Source organism: Pecten maximus, chromosome 11, assembly GCF_902652985.1.
Source record: "Pecten maximus chromosome 11, xPecMax1.1, whole genome shotgun sequence".
Classification (NCBI taxonomy): Eukaryota; Metazoa; Mollusca; class Bivalvia; order Pectinida; family Pectinidae; genus Pecten; species Pecten maximus.
In genome coordinates this window covers 38,137,748-38,165,557 of record NC_047025.1, presented here as the reverse complement: position 1 = coordinate 38,165,557, position 27,810 = coordinate 38,137,748, and the positions used below count along the sequence as shown (strand labels likewise).

The 27,810-nt window shown below is 37.1% G+C and overlaps 1 protein-coding gene across 1 annotated transcript; it reads right to left on the bottom strand.

The window, feature by feature from the left end:
- Positions 1-169: 169 nt before the first annotated feature.
- LOC117337168 (leishmanolysin-like peptidase) lies at positions 170-27,599 on the bottom strand. The gene is made up of 17 exons (XM_033898015.1): positions 26,354-27,599; positions 20,088-20,225; positions 19,456-19,535; positions 18,123-18,240; positions 17,618-17,793; positions 17,361-17,466; positions 16,332-16,429; positions 15,322-15,439; positions 12,212-12,319; positions 10,268-10,344; positions 9,427-9,537; positions 9,131-9,263; positions 8,903-8,992; positions 7,320-7,389; positions 6,370-6,500; positions 5,015-5,170; positions 170-3,692 (listed from the first exon to the last, which is right to left on the bottom strand). The coding sequence occupies exons 1-17, from the start codon at positions 26,498-26,500 to the stop codon at positions 3,513-3,515; spliced, it is 2,037 nt and encodes a 678-aa protein (XP_033753906.1). The 5' UTR covers positions 26,501-27,599; the 3' UTR covers positions 170-3,512.
- Positions 27,600-27,810: the final 211 nt, after the last annotated feature.

Genomic DNA, 27,810 nt, shown 5'->3' with positions numbered 1-27,810 from the left:
AATCCAATCCATAAAAATATGTCTAAAATGCTTGTGAAATAGGAACAAGAGGCCCAATAGGCCTAGATTGTTTACATATTATTCAGTGATGTTCACAAACACATTTTACATTTGTTGGTTAAGTAGTGTGTTAAGCTACATTTCTGAAACATTAACAACATAAATAATGTTTTAATTCTTCATAATATTTTAATGCTGTAAACAGACATTCATACAAAACAGAGACGCACAACAAACAAAGTATCAAATATAACCAGTAGTCTTCAAAGACCACTAACATTATCTTTAACATCAACAGATAGTGAATATTTCATTAGAATGTTTTATGTGTGTTACAAGGTCTTCATCTTCATGCAACATTTTATTTTCCGAAACAATTCGAAAAAGATTATTCTTACCGGTAAATTAAGATTGAATTATAAAGTATTCAATTATAACACTTACGAAATGCATAGACCATGAGTGGATATAGACAAGTCATTTCATCATAAAGGTCGCATCAAATATTGAGATTCTAAAAGTATACCACCACGGACTTCTGTAAGTGCTAACCACTATGCAGTATCACTCATTTTCGTGGAAATAAGATTGCATGATTTTCATATTGTACATGTATGTACACTCTTCAGATTTAAGGTCAAGTATGGTGAGTTTTAAAATATACTGTTTCACTTTAATGATGCTCTTTTCCATACTTTTACAAATTTATTTGGCACACTCAAATTTTAAGTGAATGAATGTATGTCAATAGTTTTAGACAATTCTAATTTAGTAAACTATTCTAAGCATGAAATGTGTTAAAGTCAGATCAACATTACAGTATATTTACTGTAAAATTATGATGTTCAACTGTTCAATCAAGTGTGCAAAATAATCAACAGATACAGTACTTAGATTCCCAACTTTCCAACTATGATATTTTGAAATAAAATTCCTAAAAAAAACCTCATTCGTTAGATAACATATCCCAGTAAAACATTTTAAATAACATATTCAAACAAGCTTTCTATTCATTCTTCAGATCTCTAGTTGTGGTATAAGCTCAAAGGAAATTCCCTTGGGTTGAATGGTATATTGAAGTCAAGAGAAATTCCCTCTAGTTTTGTGGTATATTGAGGTCAAGGGAAATTCCCTCTAGTTTTGTGGTATATTGAGCTCAAGGGAAATTCCCAGAGTCAGTATATGTAACCAAATAGTTTGTTATACATGTTAACTGAAGTGACAGATTAGTTACATACAGTATTTAAATTGCTGCTTCTGTGTTTCAATGACATCAACATTTGTATGTTAACAGTGGCATCAACATCTGTATGTTTACAGTGGCATCAACATCTGTATGTTAACAGTGGCATCAACATCTGTATGTTGACAGTGGCATCAACATCTGTATGTTTACAGTGGCATCAACATCTGTATGTTTACAGTGTTGATATATCCCTGTACCGTAATTGCCACCATGGTCATAATTTAAAAACAAATTGATTCAAGATATTTAAACAAAACAGGATTCAAATCAAATATTCACTCAAACCAACAACGACTTCCATATGACACAATTCTCTTTCAAACAAGTAACAGGCATACAAATATGAAAATTGTGTAGCTGTAGTAAAAATAGGTAATGTCTCTATCAATGTTGCAAACATAATGGAATATAAAACAAGGAAAATATAAAAGTTTGAAAAACTAAATGTGAAACAAAGCGGAATGATAAACAAAGCCTGGAGGTATCTAAATGCAGTTTAACACGGCGTAATATACTGGAACATATAAATGCATTGTAACATTAGCTCTCTACTGAATGAAAAATGTTTATGATGATTTGCTTATACTTTTTACATCTTGATGAAATCCCTATAGTATCTTGAGGCCTATTTCATAGTTTAATTCTGGGTAGACTTTGTATCGGGAATACACATTGGAGGTTATGTTACATGTATACCCTCTAATTTGTATATATCATTAATGAAATATATACATTTGGGATTGTATCGGGGATATACATTGGAGTTTATGTTACATGTATACCCCCTAATTTGTATAAATCATTAATGAAATATATACATTTGGGATCTGTAAGTGTTAGCATGTCGAGTATGTCATCAAAGTTACATTTAAGTTATGTCCTGTGTGGGACTGGACTTATGAAAAAATCTTAACAGGGTATATACAGTTTTCACATGAAATTTACTGCATAATTTTTCTTCTGCATTGCAATAAAAACGGTTGACATTTAATTATATTAATACATATTAAAAGCAAATCAGCACCAAAAACAACAATACGGGGAAATGTTGTTCCAGCACATTGTAACATCTCATATTACTGTACTCCAGTTTTTTTCTGTTCATAAATTTCTTCTGGTAAATACCTTGTAGTTTATAAAAATCATCTTAATATTCTTTCACTTATGTTTTGCACACCTTTGAAAACTTTTAACAATATAATACTTGGCTGACAAAAGTAAAACACATCTACATGTATGTAACTCGATTTCCTCACGTTACTAGTATGTAAACTGGTATAAAATAATAACACCTTAGTGTAATGCACAGTATAAATTCAATGTTAAAAAATATTGTGTATTGAAAAGCCCTTTTGTAGAAGTTAACAAATTTCTAACATATATATATATATGACATAAAAAAAATGCACATGATGAACAGTTTTAATTTTTTTAATGAAGACTTGACTTTCAAATATTGTGTACAATCTGTACCGAATTCTACTAATGGCAGATTTGCAAATATAAAATAGCACTAAAAAATTAGTACATTAATACATTACTTATATATCATCCTTTATAAACCAGGTATACTTTTGATACACCAAATTCTTGTTGTGCTTCTCAATAATGATCAAATCCTAAACAATTAAAAAATATAAAACATACAACCACATAATTAAAAACAAAAAGCATACTTAGAAAACCACAGAAACCAATCTTGCACAATTGCCCTTAGCCAAACTTATATATGTATATCACTCGCTTTATGGATATCACTTTAAAATCCAGTCATACCATTTTAACTAGTGATAAAATCTAGTCATACCATTTTATCTAGTGATAAAATCTAGTCATACCATTTTAACTAACTCATATCTAGCATGAACCATGTAATTCTTTCTCTTTTCTTTTCATCATCATGGTCAACTGAAATCATTAAACAATAGAAAATTGTTTCCATCAAAAACATCAGTAAATATATATTGTTGCACAAAATCATAATTTTACAAGAGAATATTTTAAAACATAATGTACCTTTTTCAGAGATAAAAGCAAAGGTATCTGATCTGATGAAACACTTATTGAACTAACAAGATTTACTGGTGACTGAAATACTCCTGCTCATATACACCTACCTCAACTGTTGGGATTTGTATGAAAAAGTACATCAAATGTTCCAAAAAAATCATTATAAAATATTGTGGGTGTTATACATGGTAATACGATCGAAAAAGTTGTATAGAAATGTATGAAAATTTGATAAATGCCTAGTGGTAAATTTTTGTTATCTCCGATAGAGGCTGTTGAGGATAAAACAGAGGATATTGGAGATGATCGACATGGCGGCGATCTCGGAGGATGGACTGTGGAATGGTGCCTTGGCACTGCAGGGGACAGCCAGCTGACTGTTGGAGCGGATCACATTGTACGGCTGCTCCTCTGGTGGACATGTAATACCAGACTTCTACAAAACAGGAAACATTTAACTTACATCAGTTTTCATTCCAAAAATCATTTCTGATACAGTCAATTAGTGTTCAGTTAAGTGAGTAGCAGTGTTAATTGATCAGTAGATGGTAGAAAAATAATTTTTTGCAATAAATTCAAAACTTGAAAGATCAAACCATAATTATTGAAGTTTATTATCAAGGCAATAAAAACCTCTGGTACAACTATAGGGAAGGGAGGGAAGGGAGAGAAGGGAGGGAAGGGAGAGAAGGGAGAGAAGGGAGGGAAGGGAGGGAAGGGAGAGAAGGGAGGGAAGGGAGAGAAGGGAGGGAAGGGAGGGAAGGGAGAGAAGGGAGGGAAGGGAGGGAAGGGAGAAAAGGGAGAGGAGGGAAGGGAGGGAAGGGAGGGAAGGGAGGGAAGGGAGGGAAGGGAGGGAAGGGAGGGAAGGGAGGGAAGGGAGAGAAGGGAGGAAGGGAAGGAGGGAGGGAGGAAGGGAGGGGAGGGAGGGAAGGGAGGGAAGGGAGGGAAGGGAGAGAAGGGAGGGAAGGGAGGGAAGGGAGGGAAGGGAGAGAAGGGAGGGAAGGAGGAAGGGAGGGAAGGGAGGGAAGGGAGGGAAGGAAGGGAGGGAAGGGAAGGGAGGGAAGGAGGGAAGGGAAGGAAGGGAAGGAGGGAAGGGAGGGAAGGGAGAGAAGGGAGGGAAGGGAGGGAAGGGAGGGAAGGGAGAGAAGGGAGGAAGGAAGGGAAGGGAGGGAAGGGAGAGAAGGGAGAGAAGGGAGGGAAGGGAGAGAAGGGAGGGAAGGGAGGGAAGGGAGAAAACTCTGAACTTTCCTGACACATTTCTGTACACAAAAGACATATGACAGACCTCTCTATAAGGAAAAAAGACAAATACAAACTTACCCGACACATTTCTGTACAGGAGGGACATATGACTGACCTCGCTATAAGGAAGGGAGACAACTCCAAACTTACCCGACAGTCCGACACATTTCTGTACAGGAGGGACAGATGACTGACCTCGCTATAAGTAAGGGAGACAACTCAAACTTACCCGACACATTTCTGTACAGGAGGGACAGATGACTGACCTCGCTATAAGGAAGGGAGACAACTCCAAACTTACCCGACACATTTCTGTACAGGAGGGACAGATGACTGACCTCGCTATAAGGAAGGGAGACAACTCCAAACTTACCCGACACATTTCTGTACAGGAGGGACATATGACTGACCTCGCTATTAGTAAGGGAGACAACTCAAACTTACCCGACACATTTCTGTACAGGAGGGACAGATGACTGACCACGCTATAAGGAAGGGAGACAACTCCAAACTTACCCGACACATTTCTGTACAGGAGGGACAGATGACTGACCCTGAGTGTAGGTAATGGTTTGACGTGTAGGTGACCGATACCCTCTGACCTTCCTTGACACAGCGGTGAGACTGACCACCAATGTTCAGTACTAGTCCAGTTTGTCTACTGCAGTGATACTACAACAGGCATGTTACACAGGATATATTGATGTAGTAATCTAACAACAGATATACTGCTGTACAACAATCACACAAATTATCTGTACCGCTACAGGTGTATTTATTTAAAATTGCCCTTTACACATTTAGTTTATTTAGTTACACCGTAGCTTATATTTGATGACATGCTGTAGTGGTTTGGTCCTTTCAGTTGATTTATACAAAATAACACTTTAGTCTCTCTTCCAGTCTGCAAGCCCCTGTCACACCAAGCCGCGTTTCCACTGCGTTGGTCTGGAGTTGTTTTATTTTTTCCGGAGTGCTGTGACATCACAAGAAAACCCTGATATTTTTCTTGAAAAAGGGCCTGTCAATGCCTCCTTACAGCAACCAAGGCATTGCTACGGAGCTCGCATGGCGCTGCTCTAGTGTGACAGGGGTTTCAGTTCTAATCAGCTGTAAAACCTTCCAGGCTGGTTAACAGGAGTCAGTATACCTGTATAACCTAGAGGTACAGTCCAAACAGGCCACTTGGCTTCCACAGTAAGTTTTAATATCTAGCTGATAATAAATCATCAAGCTTATTTAATTATTGTGATGATCTTGGAAAAGAACACTCTTAAAGTTTACTCTGAGGTCAGTATCTTTGTATTTGACATCTGACATATCACACAGGTGTTTTTAGATCTACAGCCTCTCCAATACATCTGACATATCACACAGGTGTTTTTAGATCTACAGCCTCTCCAATACATCTGACATATCACACAGGTGTTTTTAGATCTACAGCCTCTCCGATACATCTGACATATCACACAGGTGTTTTTAGATCTACAGCCTCTCCAATACATCTGACATATCACACAGGTGTTTTTAGATCTACAGCCTTTCCAATACATCTGACATATCACACAGGTGTTTTTAGATCTACAGCCTCTCCAATACATCTGACATATCACACAGGTGTTTTTAGATCTACAGCCTCTCCAATACATCTGACATATCACACAGGTGTTTTTAGATCTACAGCCTCTCCAATACATTTGACATATCACACAGGTGTTTTTAGATCTACAGCCTCTCTAATACATCTGACATATCACACAGGTGTTTTTAGATCTACAGCCTCTCCAATACATCTGACATATCACACAGGTGTTTTTAGATCTACAGCCTCTCTAATACAGCCTCCTATCTATTACATTATGCCTCCTCACCTGGTAACAGCCACTCCCCCAGTGTGGAAGACTCAGTAGACTGGAACACTGTTGGAGTTTCCACAGTCGATCATGGTTGAAACACTTGCTATCATAGCCGTACGTCTCCCCAAAGAAGCTGATGGTTGGGTCTGAGTAGATCAAATATTGAAAGGGTTTAACTGAGGCATCACACATATCAAACAAAAATTCTATATCATGATAACAAGGGGGGATTATATGAACAATGAGAAATTCTAATTCACCACTCAAGAATGAAAATTACTGTACACTACAATTATAACATGAAAGCCAATTCACAGAGAATTTTTGTTTTTAATGATATTACTCGCCACCACACTGAGACATACCAGGAAACAGTGTAGTGTTATAGCATATCAGTGAGGCATGATTGTCTGTTAATACCAGTTGGAGACTTATACAGAGGGACATGTATGTAAGATATACTAGAGATATCCCAGAGGTGCCCACCACTGAATTATCTTTATTAGTTCAATGTAAGACTGGTCTTTTCTCTTTTCCCTTTTAAACTTTTGATAATAAGCAAAATTGAATGGGCATAACTAAGGACCAAGAGGAACCTACATGTAAAGTTTGAAAAATATCCTTCCAGTACTTCACAAGAAATAACAACAAACTTCATCTGCCTAAATACAAGATGGCTACCGGTTGGCCATTTTGTATTTCCGATCAGGTTCAAAATCTAATGGGCACAACAAGGCACTAAGGAGAACCTACATGTGAAGTTAGAGAAATATCTTTCTAAAAAAATTGAAATAACAAATTTTAACTGTCAAAATTCAAAATTGCAAACTGGTGTCCATTTTGTTTTCTTAATAAGAAGCCAATTTGTGACTGAGTGGACCTACATATGAAGTTAGAGAAAAATATTTCCAGTACTTCACAGGAAATAACAGTAACAGTGGACATTGCCTGCAGATATCAATTACCTGGATTGTTTTCTACCAAAGAACACCTGGAGTCTCTCACTGTTACCTCACCACTTCGCCAGGCAAACTCCTGAAAAACAATGAAGTACATGTTACCTCACCACTACACCAGGCAAACTCCTGAAAAAACAATGAAGTACATGTTATCTCACCACTACACCAGGCAAACTCCTGAAAAACAATTAATTACATGTTAACTCATAACTACACCAGGCAAACTCCTGAAAAAACAATTAATTACATGTTACCTCACCACTACACCAGGCAAACTCCTGAAAAAACAATTAATTACATGTTACCTCACCACTACACCAGACAAACTCCTGAAAAAACAATTAATTACAGAATATACCAAGACCCTGAACTAAATGAACTCTACATTCATCAAAAATGATTTTTTTGTTGACAATAAAACACAATGTCATATATCTGATAAGAAACAGTGAAATCAACTCTAAATTCATAAACTTATAATAACATTTCTGATGACATAGTATAAATGTATATGCCTAAGTGTATTAAGATATCAAGGTACCAAATCTATATCCTTAATTCTTACCTGTAGGTGAGGACAATAGTCTGACAGTGTATAACCTGTAGGTGAGGACAATAGTCTGACAGTGTATTACCTGTAGGTGAGGACAATAGTCTGACAGTGTATTACCTGTAGGTGAGGACAATAGTCTGACAGTGTATTACCTGTAGGTGAGGACGATAGTCTGACAGTGTATTACCTATAGGTGAGGACGATAGTCTGACAGTGTATTACCTGTAGATGAGGACAATAGTCTGACAGTGTATTACCTGTAGGTGAGGACAGTAGTCTGACAGTGTATAACCTGTAGGTATGGACAGTAGTCTGATAGTGTATTACCTGTAGGTATGGACAGTAGTCTGACAGTGTACTACCTGTAGGTGAGGACAATAGTCTGACAGTGTATAACCTGTAGGTGAGGACAGTAGTCTGACAGGGTATTACCTGTAGGTGAGGACAGTAGTCTGACAGTGTACTACCTGTAGGTGAGGACAGTAGTCTGACAGTGTACTACCTGTAGGTGAGGACAATAGTCTGATAGTGTATTACCTGTAGGTATGGACAGTAGTCTGACAGGGTATTACCTGTAGGTGAGGACAATAGCCTGACAGTGTATTACCTGTAGGTGAGGACAATAGTCTGACAGTGTATTACCTGTAGGTGAGGACAATAGTCTGACAGTGTATTACCTGTAGGTGAGGACAATAGTCTGACAGTGTATTACCTGTAGGTGAGGACAGTAGTCTGACAGTGTATTACCTGTAGGTGAGGACAATAGTCTGACAGTGTATTACCTGTAGGTGAGGACAATAGTCTGACAGTGTATTACCTGTAGGTGAGGACAATAGCCTGACAGTGTATAACCTGTAGGTGAGGACAATAGTCTGACAGTGTATTACCTGTAGGTATGGACAGTAGTTCCCAACTGAACCTATATATATGTTTATATGATTTTGTGAATTATGTATAATCATTATATGTCTGAACTCTAAACCGATTAGCTAATTCGCTCAAAGTAATTAAGAACTTGAACTTGACAGTGTATTACCTGTAGGTATGGACAATAGTCAGCCAATGATACAGAACCTCCATAATTCCCCACTGCGTAGGCCGGTATACCTTCAAGGGTGTTGAAGTACTACAAAACAAATGGATTTCTATCAGACAGAAATTTCTTATGTAAGATATCTGTTGATCACAGTTGTCGTTATCATTACCTTAATCTGGATAAAGGATTGTCAGAATGTTATGTTGGAATAATAAATATGGACAGTACCTGGTATTGTTGTGGTAAACTGCTGTTGTACTCCACCAGGTTACAGAATGCCACTGAGTCTCTGTTCCTGGTACAGTCAGTCTTCAGTACCCCTCGCCGCACCTCATCACAGAACGGGTGAATGTCGCCGCGTCTACAAAACACAAAATCTGAGTAAATTCATATAGTATACATCAACATCTATGGAACATACTGTTGTATATACCTTATATAGTGAACTTTAACAAGACATATTCCCTTATGTTATCCCTGTATTCAGTGTACACTTCTACATGACTGTAACAACAACTACACACTTGGCTCTGTTGAGGACGATCCAATCCAGACAACTCCTCTTGACAAAGTCACAGCCAAGATTTTTGCCCCATTCCAACTCCTCTGCACTGCTGTAATCCACACTGTACCATCTGTAAACCAATAATAAACATGATACACACAACTATGTAATTAGAACACTCTAGAAGTTATCTCTAAGGATTATTTAAACTATATCTTGCTCAAGTAACCCTATAATTTTACCATAAGATATAAACCATTGCCAATCTACATATTATTGGTTTAACACTATCAAGCACTGCGAGATCTCCAGGTTAATGAAACACTTTCTTTAGCCCCGCCCATAAGCCCCTGGGGGCTAGTCAGTGCCAACATGTGCATACCATCAAGCTGTCATCCAATGCTGATAATGTTAACAAAGTTGGAATGATTTCCAATAGAAATCAAACAAATGATGGGCAAAAATGTGATTTCCATATATAAACTATAGTGAAGTCTACCCCCTCCCCAGGGGCAAATGTGTGACTTGAGGGTCATGAAATTCACAATTTTAATAAAGCACCTTAAGACCCCTTCCATCTATGACAAGTATTTTCAGATAAGGGGTGGTGAGGAATTACCGTATAATTCACAATTTTGGTTGACCTTTGGCCGCGGAAGCTTCCTGCCAAATTTCATTGAATTTGGTTTGGCGGTTTTGGAAAAGATGAAAATGTAAATTGTTTACGGATAGACGACGGACAAAAGGCGATTAGAATAGGTCACTTGAGACTTCGTTTCAAGTGACCTAAAAACTTATTGACCAGAAACAGTGTTTTGATAAAACTATGATGTGATTAATATGGTAGTTTGTATAAATACCCAGTGTCCTCCATCAAAGCCAAGGTCACACGGGAAATCACCGGGTTCTGTGTGTATGTTCCCGTCATAGCCTCATTCTGAAATCAAACAATTACCAAGTGTATGAAAGAACATGAATGTGTTTTAACAATATTGTACAGTCTATGATGTGTTTTAACAATATTGTACAGTCTATGATGTGTTTTAACAATATTGTACAGTCTATGATGTGTTTTAACAATATTGTACAGTCTATGTGTATAGAACTATGACTAAGACATCTGCCACTAAAAGGACTGCAGCAACTACAGTGGTACAGTGGAACACGCTTATTATAATATTCTACTTTCCAGAGAAAAATATCATTATAACCAGGATATTACAATAACCAAGCAAGCAATATATGCCCCTTGAACAAGAAATTGTGGTTCTTAATAATTGCAAGACTTACCACTAAGTGTGAAAAGAGATAAAAATACTGAAATAACATTATACAAAAATTATGTAACAACTAAAAAATATTGAATTCATTGATTATTATTTGATATATACATGTCAATACTATTTGTATTAATTCATCGACATATTTCTACTATCACTTTCAATCTCAATCAGAAATTATATTAAACTGGAGACAGAGATCTATTGTAATGTAACATTCAGTTGAACTCTCATGATCTGTCAAATTTCTGATCAAAACATTCACAAAATATTCGGCCTTTAATGTAGCTGCAAAAAGCCAAGATCTAACATCAGATTCTAGTTTTAACATCGTCTGAGTTAAACTGAGTCCATATTCTAACTGGACTTATACGTCTTTACTAGCTACGACCCGAGCCATGACCAGCACAGGTAAGGTGGCTTGACCTCTATTGTTTTCTGTTGGACAGGTGTACAAATGTCAGGCTGGGGTCCTGGTCTTGAGGCCTCTAGCGATAATTAGAGATGCTAATTACTTGTCCAGGTGTCAAATACGACTACTTACCTGTGATTACAGCTTACAAAAATAATTAATTACAGAAAAAAAAATTAAAATAACCGGGATTCATGCTGGCCCATATAATAAACAGGATATTTTCCCTTAATTTATATATAGAGGAAATAAGGTACATGGATATGTAGGATATTAGTGGAATCCACTGCACTATTGGCCAAAGTGGTCATCTTGGACTTCTGACCAACCCAAAAATTAAGAACATTTAGGTAAGGACTTTCCCAGAATTATCTAATGAAGTTTAAAATGGGTGTTGTTCAGGAAAACTATGATTGCGCAATCATGTTATAAAATGACTGCCATGTCAAAGTTTTCATAAAGCCAAAAAATAACAACACTTTGTTGGCTCCCTTTTTCTAACATCCCTACCATTTTCATTGACACCAGTGGAACTGGAGATGTGTTTTTCAAAATGGCAGCGATCTTTGATTGTGGACCAATCCGAAAAAATAACAATACTTGGTCAGGACCTCCTCAGGATTTTGAACTGAATCCCACTGGTGAAACTTGAAAAGAAGTTTAAAATAGGTGTTGTTCAGGAAAACCATGATTGCACAATCATGTTATAAAATGGCTGCCATGTTAAAGTTTTTATGAGGCTAAGAAGTAACACTTTGTTGGCTCCCCTTCCTTATCCCTACCAATTTTCAGCTCAATGACACCAGTCGCGGCCATCTTGGATTTCAGGCTAATCCAAACAAGAACACTTAGTCAGGACCATCTCAGGATTATCTCAGGTAAGTTTGAACTGAATCTCACTGGCGGAACTTTATAAAAGTTTGAAATATGAAAAGTTTATGGACAGCACACGGCAGACAACAATGGACAAAGCAAGATGGCTACCCTTCGATCAGATGACCTAATAAACAAACAGCAGTTTGATATTTCAAGTACATGCATTGTATTTATTTTTGTGGTTTACAGGCCAAATATATGATCATAATACCCTTGATCAAACACTTTATACTGACCTCAAAGATTCTCTTTTCCCAATGAGTGAGAGCTGTACCCACAATTCCTTGGTCCTCCAACTCGGCTCCTTCTAAGGTGGAACAATTAAAGTGACGACGTACCTCCTCCTAAGGACAACATCAATCATGGACAAATATTAGACACGTATATATAGACAGTACACAAATATAAGAAATATATAGACAGTACACAAATATTAGACACATAACGGGGTTATTACCAACACACGCGGAGTGACTACCATGTTGTATAAATGAGTCATTATCGTGTCTACATACCATCACACACGGAGTGACTACCATGTTGTATAAATGAGTCATTATCATGTTACATACCACCACACGCGGAGTGACCACCATATTGTATAAATGAGTCATTATCGTGTCTACATACCACCACACGCGGAGTGACTACCATGTTGTATAAATGAGTCATTATTGTGTCTACATACCACCACACGCGGAGTGACTACCATGTTGTATAAATGAGTCATTATCGTGTTACATACCACCACACGCGGAATGACTACCATATTGCATAAATGAGTCATTATTGTGTCTACATACCACCACACGCGGAGTGACTACCATGTTGTATAAATGAGTCATTATTGTGTCTACATACCACCACACGTGGAGTGACTACCATGTTGTATAAATGAGTCATTATCGTGTCTACATACCATCACACACGGAGTGACTACCATGTTGTATAAATGAGTCATTATCGTGTCTACATACCACCACACGCGGAGTGACTACCATATCGTATAAATGAGTCATTATTGTGTCTACATACCATCACACACGGAGTGACTACCATGTTGTATAAATGAGTCATTATCGTGTCTACATACCAACACACACGGAGTGACTACCATGTTGTATAAATGAGTCATTATTGTGTCTACATACCATCACACACGGAGTGACTACCATGTTGTATAAATGAGTCATTATCGTGTCTACATACCACCACACGCGGAGTGACTACCATATTGTATATATGAGTCATTATCGTGTTACATACCACCACACGCGGAGTGACTACCATGTTGTATAAATGAGTCATTATCGTGTACATACCACCACACGCGGAGTGACTACCATGTTGTATAAATGAGTCATTATCGTGTCTACATACCAACACACGCGGAGTGACTACCATGTTGTATAAATGAGTCATTATCGTGTCTACATACCATCACACACGGAGTGACTACCATGTTGTATAAATGAGTCATTATCATGTTACATACCACCACACGCGGAGTGACCACCATATTGTATAAATGAGTCATTATCGTGTCTACATACCACCACACGCGGAGTGACTACCATGTTGTATAAATGAGTCATTATTGTGTCTACATACCACCACACGCGGAGTGACTACCATGTTGTATAAATGAGTCATTATCGTGTTACATACCACCACACGCGGAATGACTACCATGTTGCATAAATGAGTCATTATTGTGTCTACATACCACCACACGCGGAGTGACTACCATGTTGTATAAATGAGTCATTATTGTGTCTACATACCACCACACGTGGAGTGACTACCATGTTGTATAAATGAGTCATTATCGTGTCTACATACCATCACACACGGAGTGACTACCATGTTGTATAAATGAGTCATTATCGTGTCTACATACCACCACACGCGGAGTGACTACCATATCGTATAAATGAGTCATTATTGTGTCTACATACCATCACACACGGAGTGACTACCATGTTGTATAAATGAGTCATTATCGTGTCTACATACCAACACACACGGAGTGACTACCATGTTGTATAAATGAGTCATTATTGTGTCTACATACCATCACACACGGAGTGACTACCATGTTGTATAAATGAGTCATTATCGTGTCTACATACCACCACACGCGGAGTGACTACCATATTGTATATATGAGTCATTATCGTGTTACATACCACCACACGCGGAGTGACTACCATGTTGTATAAATGAGTCATTATCGTGTACATACCACCACACGCGGAGTGACTACCATGTTGTATAAATAAGTCATTATCGTGTCTACATACCAACACACGCGGAGTGACTACCATGTTGTATAAATGAGTCATTATCGTGTCTACATACCATCACACACGGAGTGACTACCATGTTGTATAAATGAGTCATTATCATGTTACATACCACCACACGCGGAGTGACCACCATATTGTATAAATGAGTCATTATCAGTGTCTACATACCACCACACGCGGAGTGACCTACCATATTGCATAAATGAGTCATTATTGTGTCTACATACCACCACACGCGGAGTGACTACCATGTTGTATAAATGAGTCATTATCGTGTCTACATACCACCACACGCGGAAATGACTACCATATTGTATAAATGAGTCATTATTGTGTCTACATACCACCACACGCGGAGTGACTACCATGTTGTATAAATGAGTCATTATTGTGTCTACATACCACCACACGCGGAGTGACTACCATGTTGTATAAATGAGTCATTATTGTGTCTACATACCATCACACACGGAGTGACTACCATGTTGTATAAATGAGTCATTATCGTGTCTACATACCACCACACGCGGAGTGACTACCATATCGTATAAATGAGTCATTATTGTGTCTACATACCACCACACGCGGAGTGACTACCATATCGTATAAATGAGTCATTATTGTGTCTACATACCATCACACACGGAGTGACTACCATGTTGTATAAATGAGTCATTATCGTGTCTACATACCAACACACACGGAGTGACTACCATGTTGTATAAATGAGTCATTATTGTGTCTACATACCATCACACACGGAGTGACTACCATGTTGTATAAATGAGTCATTATTGTGTCTACATACCACCACACGCGGAGTGACTACCATGTTGTATAAATGAGTCATTATCGTGTTACATACCACCACACGTGGAGTGACTACCATGTTGTATAAATGAGTCATTATTGTGTCTACATACCACCACACGCGGAGTGACTACCATGTTGTATAAATGAGTCATTATCGTGTTACATACCACCACACGCGGAGTGATTATCATGTTGTATAAATGAGTCATTATCGTGTTACATACCACCACACGCGGAGTGATTATCATGTTGACGGACTTTGACGTGTAACCACTGCGATTTTTCCAATTCTGCCGTTTAAATGTCTTCACCACTTTGTCACTCCACTGGTACAGACTCAGTCTGAAATATTGAAATAAATCTCTAATTCTGCCGTCCTGACACTCAAGTCTAATTATATCATTGTCAGGGAAATAGTATTTAGTCTAACTACCTACTTAGTTCTCCGTTAACCAACCTACTTACTTGATGACACTGGTATTTTCTTCCCTTACAGTAACTTGACTATGATCTCCTTGATTACTATTCATCCAGTGAGTTAGAGTGTTAACTGACAAAGATGTTTCTAACATATAGTAAAACTTGGTTATCTGCTTCAATCTGCTTTAAGATACAGTATGTACGGAAAACTAGGTACACTTAATACTAACAGTAAATTCAAGTGATTCAGATGTACCAATACTCAGATATTGGGAGCGAGTCATTGATGGCTATCTAAATGGTAAATCTCAACTGGAAGTGAGTCACAGATGGCTATCTAAATGGTAAATCTCAACTGGGAGTGAGTCACAGATGGCTATCTAAATGGTAAATCTCAACTGGGAGTGAGTCATAGATGGCTATCTAAATGGTAAATCTCAACTGGGAGTGAGTCACAGATGGCTATCTAAATGGTAAATCTCAACTGGGAGTGAGTCACAGATGGCTATCTAAATGGTAAATCTCAACTGGGAGTGAGTCACAGATGGCTATCTAAATGGTAAATCTCAACTGGGAGTGAGTCATAGATGGCTATCTAAATGGTAAATCTCAACTGGGAGTGAGTCACAGATGGCTATCTAAATGGTAAATCTCAACTGGGAGTGAGTCACAGATGGCTATCTAAATGGTAAATCTCAACTGACGCTCACACAATAAGTCACAAATCACAATATCCTATATACATGTATATTCAAGTAACATATAATAGTAAAACAGTTTTTTTAAATTCTATGTTGATATAGCGTAAACTTACTGTGGGTTGTACCATGGTTTGCCTGATATAGAGTTTCGAGTAGTCAGTGGATTACCATTTCTGTCGTAGTAAAAGGCATACAGGCCAGCCGTAAAACCCTGAAATCACAACAGCTTGATCGATCATACAAAGACATACAGGCCAGCCGTAAAACCCTGAAATAACATCAGATCATACAAAGACATACAGGCCAGCCTTAATACCCTGAAATCACACCAGATCATACAAAGACATACAGGCCAGCCGTAAAACCCTGAAATCACATCAGATCATACAAAGACATACAGGCCAGCCGTAAAACCCTGAAATCACAACAGATCATACAAAGACATACAGGCCAGCCGTAAAACCCTGAAATCACACCAGATCATACAAAGACGTACAGGCCAGCCGTAACCCTGAAATCACACCAGATCATACAAAGACATACAGGCCAGCTGTAATACCCTGAAATCACACCGGATCAAACAAAGACATACAGGCCAGCCGTAATACCCTGAAATAACACCAGATAATACAAAGACATACAGGCCAGCCGTAAAACCCTGAAATCACAACAGATCATACAAAGACATACAGGCCAGCCGTAAAACCCTGAAATCACACCGGATCAAACAAAGACGTACAGGCCAGCCGTAAAACCCTGAAATCACAACAGATCATACAAAGACATACAGGCCAGCCGTAAAACCCTGAAATCACAACAGATCACACCAGATCACACCTATGTACACGAGCTGAAATAATTCTCACAAAACAGCAAATCTTTTCAAATGGATTATGGGTTTAAATGCATCAAATTGAAGGCCAATGCAGCTTTTCCTGAATATTATTATGTAAAGTTAGCCAAGTAGTGCCAGGTTAATCTCCTTGGTAACAACTAAGTACAGAAGTACCAAGTAATAAATGTGTCTCAGCCAATCAGAGGATACAGTGACACCCTTCAACACTTTAAATTTGCTGTTCATTATAAAGTATATTCTATAATATATCATTATCACAAAGTAGAGTAAATATTTTATAGCTCACCAATGCATGGAGAATTTCATGTTTAAGTGTTGACAGAAGTTGAAGATGGTCTTGTTTTTCAATGGAAATGGATTCTGGACATATACTGAAGTAGCCAGCTACTGGTCTGAAATTATAAAATATTCTCTGTAAATAATGAAATAGCAAATTACTGGACAGAAGATCTGAAATCCTTCGACATATAGAGAAGTTAAGATTAATTCATACAATAATCCATAAATGAATAGTCGCAATTTAATAAAAAAAATCACAATTACCGATCCAGAGCAGCCTCCTGTTGGCAGTGTGCCGCGTAGGCGATGGTTCGTGCCTTGCGACATCGTGGTGTGGAGAGTGCAGCGACATAGAGGATGAAGTCGGTGTTGTTGACACCCGGACCTGCATCAGATGTGCTCCTCCAGATGTTAAACCTGCTGTCCCACAGGTAACACCTCTGTAAATAACAACAGTAGATGACTCACATCTCTCGACCTAGTAGATGTCTAATCATGGAGTCTAGTATACTTCTTTATTCACATAACTTCAGCATCTTAATGAAACATGAAACCATGTTATATGATTTACTGCAGGGATAACTATCAAGCAAAATTTGTAAATATTTACCCATAATTTACTGAAATTCCCATAATGAGATCTGGAGAAGATTAACTTCTCCTGGCGGCTCCCACCAACAATGACTCCTCATGCCCTGTACCAACCCTATTATGATGAATATATTATTTAATATGATATATCACTAAATTAAATTATGGTAACGCTCACCTCAAGGTGCTCCAAGGGTATAAAGATATCACCACACTTGGTAAGGGCAGCACATCCATCCACACAGTAACGCCCTTTGTCTATGTCTCTGTATCTCACCTCGTCGGACTGACACTGCCTGTTAATTATATAAAGGTAACATAAATTAATATAAATTAATCAAACCTATCTACTCAACATATTCAACAATGAAGGATCAAACATTAACCTACCTCCTAAAACTCAACATATATCAAACCTATCTAACTCAACATATACCAAAATACTAGGAGTAACATTCTGAATAATATCTAACTCAACATATACCAAAATACTAGGAGTAACATTCTAAATAATACCTGTACTATCAGGAATCAAGGAGGTATTTAAATTTTCTCCATATAGCTTTAGTTTAACGATGCCTAATGATGATATATTGATCACCTAACATACAGTGAAGGTAGGTAAATACATACATATGAAATCAGATATACTGCATAACAACTGATTTTGGCGAGTTTCATTTATCTATATATTAAGATACGGATGTCTTTAGTCCTATAGTGATTATTTGTTAATCAGTGTTTTGCTCAATTCAACTATCAGTAGCAATTATCAGTGAGTACAAAGATGTATATGTCTGGTAGGTTTTGGTAGGAATTTAAAACTGTGCTGTACACATATTAAAGGGACATAACTCCTAGTTGTGTCTGCCTACATGTGTTATATGTCAATATTAATGTTTACATTCAGAATTTGTCATGAAAACTAGTTTTTCCAATCAATTTAGGCATTTTCTTCAAACTAGGAATTTTCTTTCCCTTAATTGACATTTAAAACTATATATAACTACGTGTTGAGTCTGATGGAGCCAATGGTGTGTCGTACAGACAAGTTCTATATAACTACCTGTTGAGTCTGGAGCCAATGGTGTGTCGTACAGACAAGTTCTATATAACTACCTGTTGAGTCTGATAGAGTCAATAGTAGGTCGTACAAACAAGTTCTATATAACTACCTGTTGAGTCTGGAGCCAATGGTGTGTCGTACAGACAAGTTCTATATAACTACCTGTTGAGTCTGGAGCCAATGGTGTGTCGTACAGACAAGCTCTATATAAAAATAACTACCTGTTGAGTCTGATGGAGCTAATGGTGTGTTGTACAGACAAGTTCTATATAACTACCTGTTGAGTCTGATGGAGCTAATGGTGTGTTGTACAGACAAGTTCTATATAACTACCTGTTGAGTCTGATGGAGCTAATGGTGTGTTGTACAGACAAGTTCTATATAGCTACCTGTTGAGTCTGACAGAGCTAATGGTACGTTGTACAGACAAGTTCTATATAACTACCTGTTGAGTCTGATGGAGCCAATGGTACGTCGTACAGACAAAGTTCGCTCCCAGTAATCAACTGCTTCTCTTACCAAGGTCTGAAGTAAAGCATAAAGCATAAAGTATAAAGCATGAAGCATAAATGTATTCCCTGTATAAACCACATCAATAAGTCTGTGTCCTGGAACATCAATTATTATTTGTAATACATGTTTTATAATTACCGCGGTAAGACTTTAGTCATTAACATAATCAAAAATTAAAATGGCACAAAAAGGGACCAAGGGGAATCTACACATTAAGTTTGAGGAATATCCCTGCAGTACTTTTCAAGGAATAGAGATTTTAAACTTTAATTCCCTAATTCAAGATGGCTGCCTGTTGGCCATTTTGTTTTTCTAATAAAAATCAAAATTGAATTGGCACAGCTTAAGACCAACGGAAACATACACATAAAGTTTGAGGAATATCCCTGCAGAACTTTTCACGAAATAGCGATAATAAACTTCAAGTTCAATTCTCAAAAAAATGGATGACAGACGGCCGACTATAGACAACTGACACAAAGGCAATTTGAATAGCTATAGCCCACCACCACCAGATGGTGGGCAAACCATAAGTAATTATAGCAATCATGATCATGACCTCACCTCAATGAGGGAGCGATGGGAGGCTGGTAAGAAGCTGATACTGTTGTCATAGTGGAGGTGGATCCTCAGAGGCTGGTCAGGACTCCGCTTGCGAACAATGTGGTGTGGCTCTGAATCCAGGTTTACATCCAGGACAACCTATATATGTGAAACATTTACAAGTGTCTGTTAATATCACAGTATGTCCTGATCATCTGATACAAAATATTGATGGAAACATTACTAAAACATTTACAAGTGTCTGATGTTAATATCACAGTATGTCCTGAACATCTCATATAAAATATTGATGGAAACCATTACTAAAACATTTACAAGTGTCTGTTAATATCACAGTATGTCCTGAACACCACTTATAAAATATTAATGGAAATCATAACTAAAACATTTCAAAATAAAGTGCCTAGTAAGTTCTCAAACATGGGCTAGTCCCGTAGGAGACATGCGAGTTCTGGAATCGGATATCTTCATTCCTAACATCATGTAAACTAACTTACAGCTGTTACACACACAAGGAACATTTACTGGCATCAGTAAATATCATACAGGTATGTATGTATGGTGTACACCTTATATAAACTACAGGTATGTATGGTGTACACCTTATATAAACTACAGGTATGTACGGTGTACACCTTATATAAACTACAGGTATGTATGGTGTACACCTATATAAACTACAGGTATGTATGGTGTACACCTTATATCCTTTACAGGTATGTATGGTGTACACCTTATATAAACTACAGGTATGTATGGTGTACACATTATATAAACTACAGGTATGTATGGTGTACACATTATATAAACTACAGGTATGTATGGTGTACATGTACACCTTATATAAACTACAGGTATGTATGGTGTACACCTTATATAAACTACAGGTATGTATGGTGTACACCTTATATAAACTACAGGTACGTATGGTGCACACCTTATATAAACTACAGGTATGTATGGTGTACACCTTATATAAACTACAGGTATGTATGGTGCACACATTATATAAACTACAGGTATGTATGGTGTACATGTACACCTTATATAAACTACAGGTATGTATGGTGTACACCTTATATAAACTACAGGTATGTATGGTGCACACATTATATAAACTACAGGTATGTATGGTGTACATGTACACCTTATATAAAATACAGGTATGTATGGTGTACACCTTATATAAACTACAGGTATGCATGGTGCACACCTATATAAACTACAGGTATGTATGGTGTAAACCTTATATAAACTACAGGTATGTATGGTGTACACCTTATATAAACTACAGGTATATATGGTGTACACCTTATATAAACTACAGGTACGTATGGTGTACACCTTATATAAACTACAGGTATGTATGGTGTACACCTTATACAAACTACAGGTATGTATGGTGTACACCTTATATAAACTACAGGTATGTATGGTGTACACCTATATAAACTACAGGTATATATGGTGCACACCTTATATAAACTACAGGTATGTATGGTGCACACCTTATATAAACTACAGGTATGTATGGTGTACACCTTATATAAACTACAGGTATGTATGGTGTACACCTTATATAAACTACAGGTATGTATGGTGTACACCTTATATAAACTACAGGTATGTACGCTGTACACCTTATATAAACTACAGGTATGTACGCTGTACACCTTATATAAACTACAGGTATGTATGGTGTACACCTTATATAAACTACAGGTATGTATGGTGTACACCTTATATAAACTACAGGTATGTACGCTGTACACCTTATATAAACTACAGGTATGTATGTTGTACACCTTATATAAACTACAGGTACGTATGGTGTACACCTTATATAAACTACAGGTATGTATGGTGTACAACTTATATAAACTACAGGTATGTATTGTGTACACCTTATATAAACTACAGGTATGTATGGTGTACACCTTATATAAACTACAGGTATGTATGGTGTACACCTTATATAAACTACAGGTATGTATGGTGTACACCTTATATAAACTACAGGTATGTACGGTGTACACCTTATATAAACTACAGGTATGTACGGTGTACACCTTATATAAACTACAGGTATGTATGGTGTACACCTTATATAAACTACAGGTATGTATGGTGTACACCTTATATAAACTACAGGTATGTATGGTGTACACCTTATATAAACTACAGGTGTTTCTTTCTATCCTCTTATCAGTATAGCTCTAGTTTCATTTTCTCCCTAAGGACATTTGACTCTTTCAGTCTTTGTAATTACATATCAGACCGTGTGTTCTTTTTTGTGCCTTTGAGGTGTTGCCGTTTCATCCTTTTCTATCCCTGTGGCACTTTACTACAATCTTTCTCTGTGTCCACCCACTAACACCACTTACAACTTTCAATCGTCCTTTAACCTCTTTAACATCCTCTTCCCAATATTAAAAACATTCAATTTTATTACTGTTTACGAGCTAAGACCTCCTGTGTTTCATCTTTTCTTTCTTTATATATGTCTATTCACTCCTACTTCTCCCAAAGTGTTTCACAGCTTTTTTAGCATCCATATCTCCAGTCCGTAGTATCTTTGTTTGTTTCATTTTGGGAGAACTTCTCTGCCAGACCTTTCCACCCCATATTCTCCCCAATCCCAGTGGGTTTTTCCCTTTCTGAGTTGGAGAAAGTTTCACCCATCTTATATTGCTAAATTACATTCAATTTATGTCACTTTCCCTTTTTACTCATTCCAACACTGTTTGATACCACCTGTTATAATGACATAAAAAAAGACACCAGTACTCAAACTTCGTTCTTACAAGGCTTAATTAGTACAACTGCTGATTGCTTGAATGGAAGTCTGATTTGGCAAAGGGTCTGTAATATAAGGATGCTGGAAGTAAGTCTAGGTCACAAAGTCAAAGGGTCTGTCATCAGGACACTGGGAGTAGGCCTAGGTCACAAAGTCAAAGGGTCTGTCATCAGGTCACTGGGAGTAGGCCTAGGTCACAAAGTAAAAGGGTCTGTCATCAGGACACTGGGAGTAGGCCTAGGTCACAAAGTCAAAGGGTCTGTCATCAGGTCACTGGGAGTAGGCCTAGCTAGGTCACAAAGTCAAAGGGTCGGTCATCAGGACACTGGGAGTAGGCCTAGGTCACAAAGTAAAGGGGTCTGTCATCAGGACACTGGGAGTAGGCCTAGCTAGGTCACAAAGTCAAAGGGTCTGTCATCAGGACACTGGGAGTAGGCCTAGGTCACAAAGTCAAAGAGTCTGTCATCAGGTCACTGGGAGAAGGCCTAGGTCACAAAGTCAAAGGGTCTGCTGTCATCAGGACACTGGGAGTAGGCCTAGGTCACAAAGTAAAAGGTTCTGTCATCAGGTCACTGGAAGTAGGCCTAGGTCACAAAGTAAAAGGGTCTGTCATCAGGTCACTGGGAGTAGGCCTAGGTCACAAAGTCAAAGGGTCTGTCATAAGGACACTGGGAGTAGGCCTAGGTCACAAAGTCAAAGGGTCTGTCATAAGGACACTGGGAGTAGGCCTAGGTCACAAAGTAAAAGGGTCTGTCATAAGGACACTGGGAGTAGGCCTAGGTCACAAAGTAAAAGGGTCTGTCATAAGGACACTGGGAGTAGGTCTAGCTAGGTCACAAAGTAAAAGGGTCTGTCATCAGGTCACTGGGAGTAGGCCTAGGTCACAAAGTCAAAGGGTCTGTCATCATGATCAGGTCACTGGAAGTAGGTCTAGGTCACAAAGTAAAAGGGTCTGCTGTCATCAGGACACTGGGAGTAGGCCTAGCTAGGTCACAAAGTCAAAGGGTCGGTCATCAGGACACTGGGAGTAGGCCTAGGTCACAAAGTCAAAGAACTCGAGTCTGTAAGGAAATTGGGAGTAGGCCTAGGTCACAAAGTCAAAGGGTCTGTCATCAGGACACTGGGAGTAGGCCTAGGTCACAAAGTCAAAGGGTCTGTCATCAGGACAATGGGAGTAAGCCTACGTCACAAAGTAAAAGGGTCTGTCATAAGGACACTGGGAGTAGGCCTAGGTCACAAATTAAAGTAAAAGGGTCTGTCATCAGGACACTGGGAGTAAGCCTACGTCACAAAGTAAAAGGGTTGGTCATCATGATCAGGACACTGGAAGTAGGCAAAGGTCACAAGTAAAAGAGTATGTGAGAACACTAGAAGTAGGCCTAGGTCACAAAGTCTGTTTGTAGTGATCACATTAACACAAGCGACCTAGCATGTTCTCCTCTTAGTATTGTACTGTGCCACTTTTCATCCTCTCCAGTTCTAATTGACATTTAAAGTAGTCATATATATACATTAAATCATAGTTATTCTGAGATCAGCCTAAGCTATATATATATATATACACTCATTTCTGATTTGATACCGGATCTTAGTGTTTTAAGTTTATACAATTTGTACACATGTATTATTGTACCTTCAAAAAATGACTGATATATACATCATTTTAATTGATGCACTATACATTTTTTGTTTTATCTAACTTTAAGGCAACAAAAGATACTGTAAAACATACACTATGTAAAATTTATGAAACAAAGCATTAATGTGTTAGATAATGTAAGATAAGAAAATAAAAATACTTGTACTCTTTCAGATTAGATTATTCAACTTAACTTACAGAATGATAAATTTAAAGTGACTATATGTACATGGTCATGCATATAGATGAAGAATTTGTTATAGTTCTTATACACTTCACATGTATGTACAATTAGCTATATAGTCTAACACCAGTGTGATATAGCAGTACTATACTTGGTTAAATTTTGAACACTTTAAATTTGTTCTTGACCAAACATTTGAATATGAATAATTATAACATAATATGTATTAAATACAATGTTCTAGCTAAATATATCTGTAATTTATTAAAGTTGAAACTAAGACTAGTCTATTCATTTCTGATTTGTTTTGCAATTCAAATTCATATATTGTACATGTTTATTTTAATATTTTTTATTCATATTGATACTTATTGGTTAATTAGTTTCAGAAACAACATGCATATGTTCAGCTAATAAAGATATATACATTAGTCAGATCTTAATCAGAAATATTTGACAAGACACATAAAATGGTAATATGATGAAGTCACTATCACTAAATGTTACATTAATAATATCAATGATAGCTATCTGGTTTTCCTACGTTATATCACCATTATATGTAGGATTAGTATATATATATATATATGGTGTTACATTTTGATACTCCCCTCCTAGAACGTTTTACATAAAATGTTTAGTATTGCTCATGATGTTGATCTACTATCAGCTTTCTACCCCAACCCCCAAATGTACAATCAAACTCTGCTCCAAATTCTATTTGGAAAAGAAAATCAATAACAATTGACTTATCTAAATTCTATAAGTCGAGAACCCACCTACAGTGTGCAGCAGTTTACGTTACTGGTATTTTTTTTATGTCTATGTGAACAATATATACTTCATGAGACAAAGTCCTTTCAGCAATAAAATGGAACTTGTACCGGGGTTATTGATGAAAACTTACTGAGAATTAATATCTGAATAAAAATCATACGCATTCTACAATAAGTAGCTGAGGTAAAGCACTGATAGAATATAACAACATATATGTGATTCTCTGTTTCTGTTAACAATAATCCTCGCTTATTACATGCATCATATCACTGAAATTCAATTCCAGAAAGACAACTGAAATTGATTAGCTATATTGAATAAGATGGCCTCACGATCAGGCCAAACCACAGGGACTTGGTACAAATTACAAACCCATGGTATAGTCCATGTAGTAGCAATGTACATATATCACGTATTACCTTGTACGGACTAGTACTGTGTGTCAGGCACTTGTGCAAAGTTTCTGAACTGTAATGGTGGTTTCATCAATTTGGTAGTTTGAAGGAGATAATAATATTGCTATCCATTAAAATACTGTACATAATATACATTTATGTATATAAATTTTAACATTGAGTAAATAAATACATGTGTACAATAGGACAGCCTGGACAACATTTTTAACACAAACAAATTCTTCTGAAATAGTGTTACTTGCACTTAAACAAAATTTCAAATCATGTCATTAAGACTTCAAAATACTGAAGATTACAACTACATATAGCTATATATATATATGAATCAACAAACTTATATACAATATGCAGTCATCTGCATATCTCATTTATGGTAGAATCAAAATTCAAATACATTTCTCCCTCAATTTCTAATGGATTGGAATTATAAATAGCTATAATAATTTTACATACCTCATCCCGAGATGCTGGCTGATGATCACAATTAAATCCTGATAGTGGAATATCTGGGACAAGTTCTTCAAGTGATAAGTGTACCACTAAGGCTATAACTAAATAAAATTTCAGCATGCCTTTTCGATTGGTAGATCCTGTTGTCATATTGGAAACACTGGTGTTATCATGTTCAACATCACAGAATAAGTCTTCTTGTATGATGATCCATTCATGTTCACATGAAGCAGTCTATCAACTATTTACTTATCACACTATGCATGAGTGTAATAAACCAGGCCAGTTCACATCTTAACAATGTAAACAACCACCTACAGGCATAGTATATTTCACCAGACTAATGCTGCAGTACATGTCTAGTACATACAGTATTCCCTTTATAAGCATGCATTAAGCTGTTACATGTAACCTAATTACATAGGTACTTGGTTTTTTGTGTTGCCAATAATTTTATAACATCAATGCTGCTTCCTTATTAAGCTTCTGTCATAATCATGTCAATATCCAAGTTGTTTTAGATGTCTGGTGATAACTCACAGTAGATGAATCACCCTTCAGTTGCTGAACCAGTGGCCATATGTACACTGTAGCAATGTTTGGTCATCTCAATGAACATAAATACACACTGTATATATATAGACCTAGCTAGTATACAAGCCACGGCCTCATTGATATAGCACAGACTGGTACAATATCCATTAATAACTACATCTTACACCTCTTAAAATGTACCTATACATGTAGGCCAAGTGAATTCATGTTGATATATTGCCAAGAACACTACAGCACAAATGGATGTTCTGGGACAATTAAAAATAATAAATAAATAAAAGTAAACACGAGCCCTACTGTTGTATATTTATATTTAGCCAACTCAAATGAAATTAATGGGATTTTATATCATATTTTCTGTCCTTTGCTTTGACATCAAAATAAATTCCATAGTTTCTATCTGTACCAAATCTGACCCGGGACTGATTATGTGGTAAAATTACATAATCAAAATTGCTATTTTTACGTAGGGAGCTCGAGGATGTCACAGTGACAGATAAATCAGTCATAAGATCGATCTCGAGGAACTGGAGCCTTGTTTATGCAATTTGCTCATATCTAATTTCGATACACGGAGCAGACATTGTTCATTTCAGCACAGTGGGATATTCTTTATCAAAGATCCTCATCTCTCATCTTCTTGCCTCTTCTCTCTTTCAGAACCCTCCATTGGACCTCATTTTAACATTCGTACCATTCGTGACAGAAGAGTTTCTTACAATGGGGGATAATCGGTTCTCTTGCAAAATCATAATAAACAGAATTACAGTATAAAAACTTTATTTATGATTAAAAAAGATAACTAATAACATGTTTTTTTTTGTAATTAATGTGACTTTTTCTGAAGATGTCAATAAATATTTTGTTTAATTTAATTATTTATTCAATTAAATCCGGAATATTTA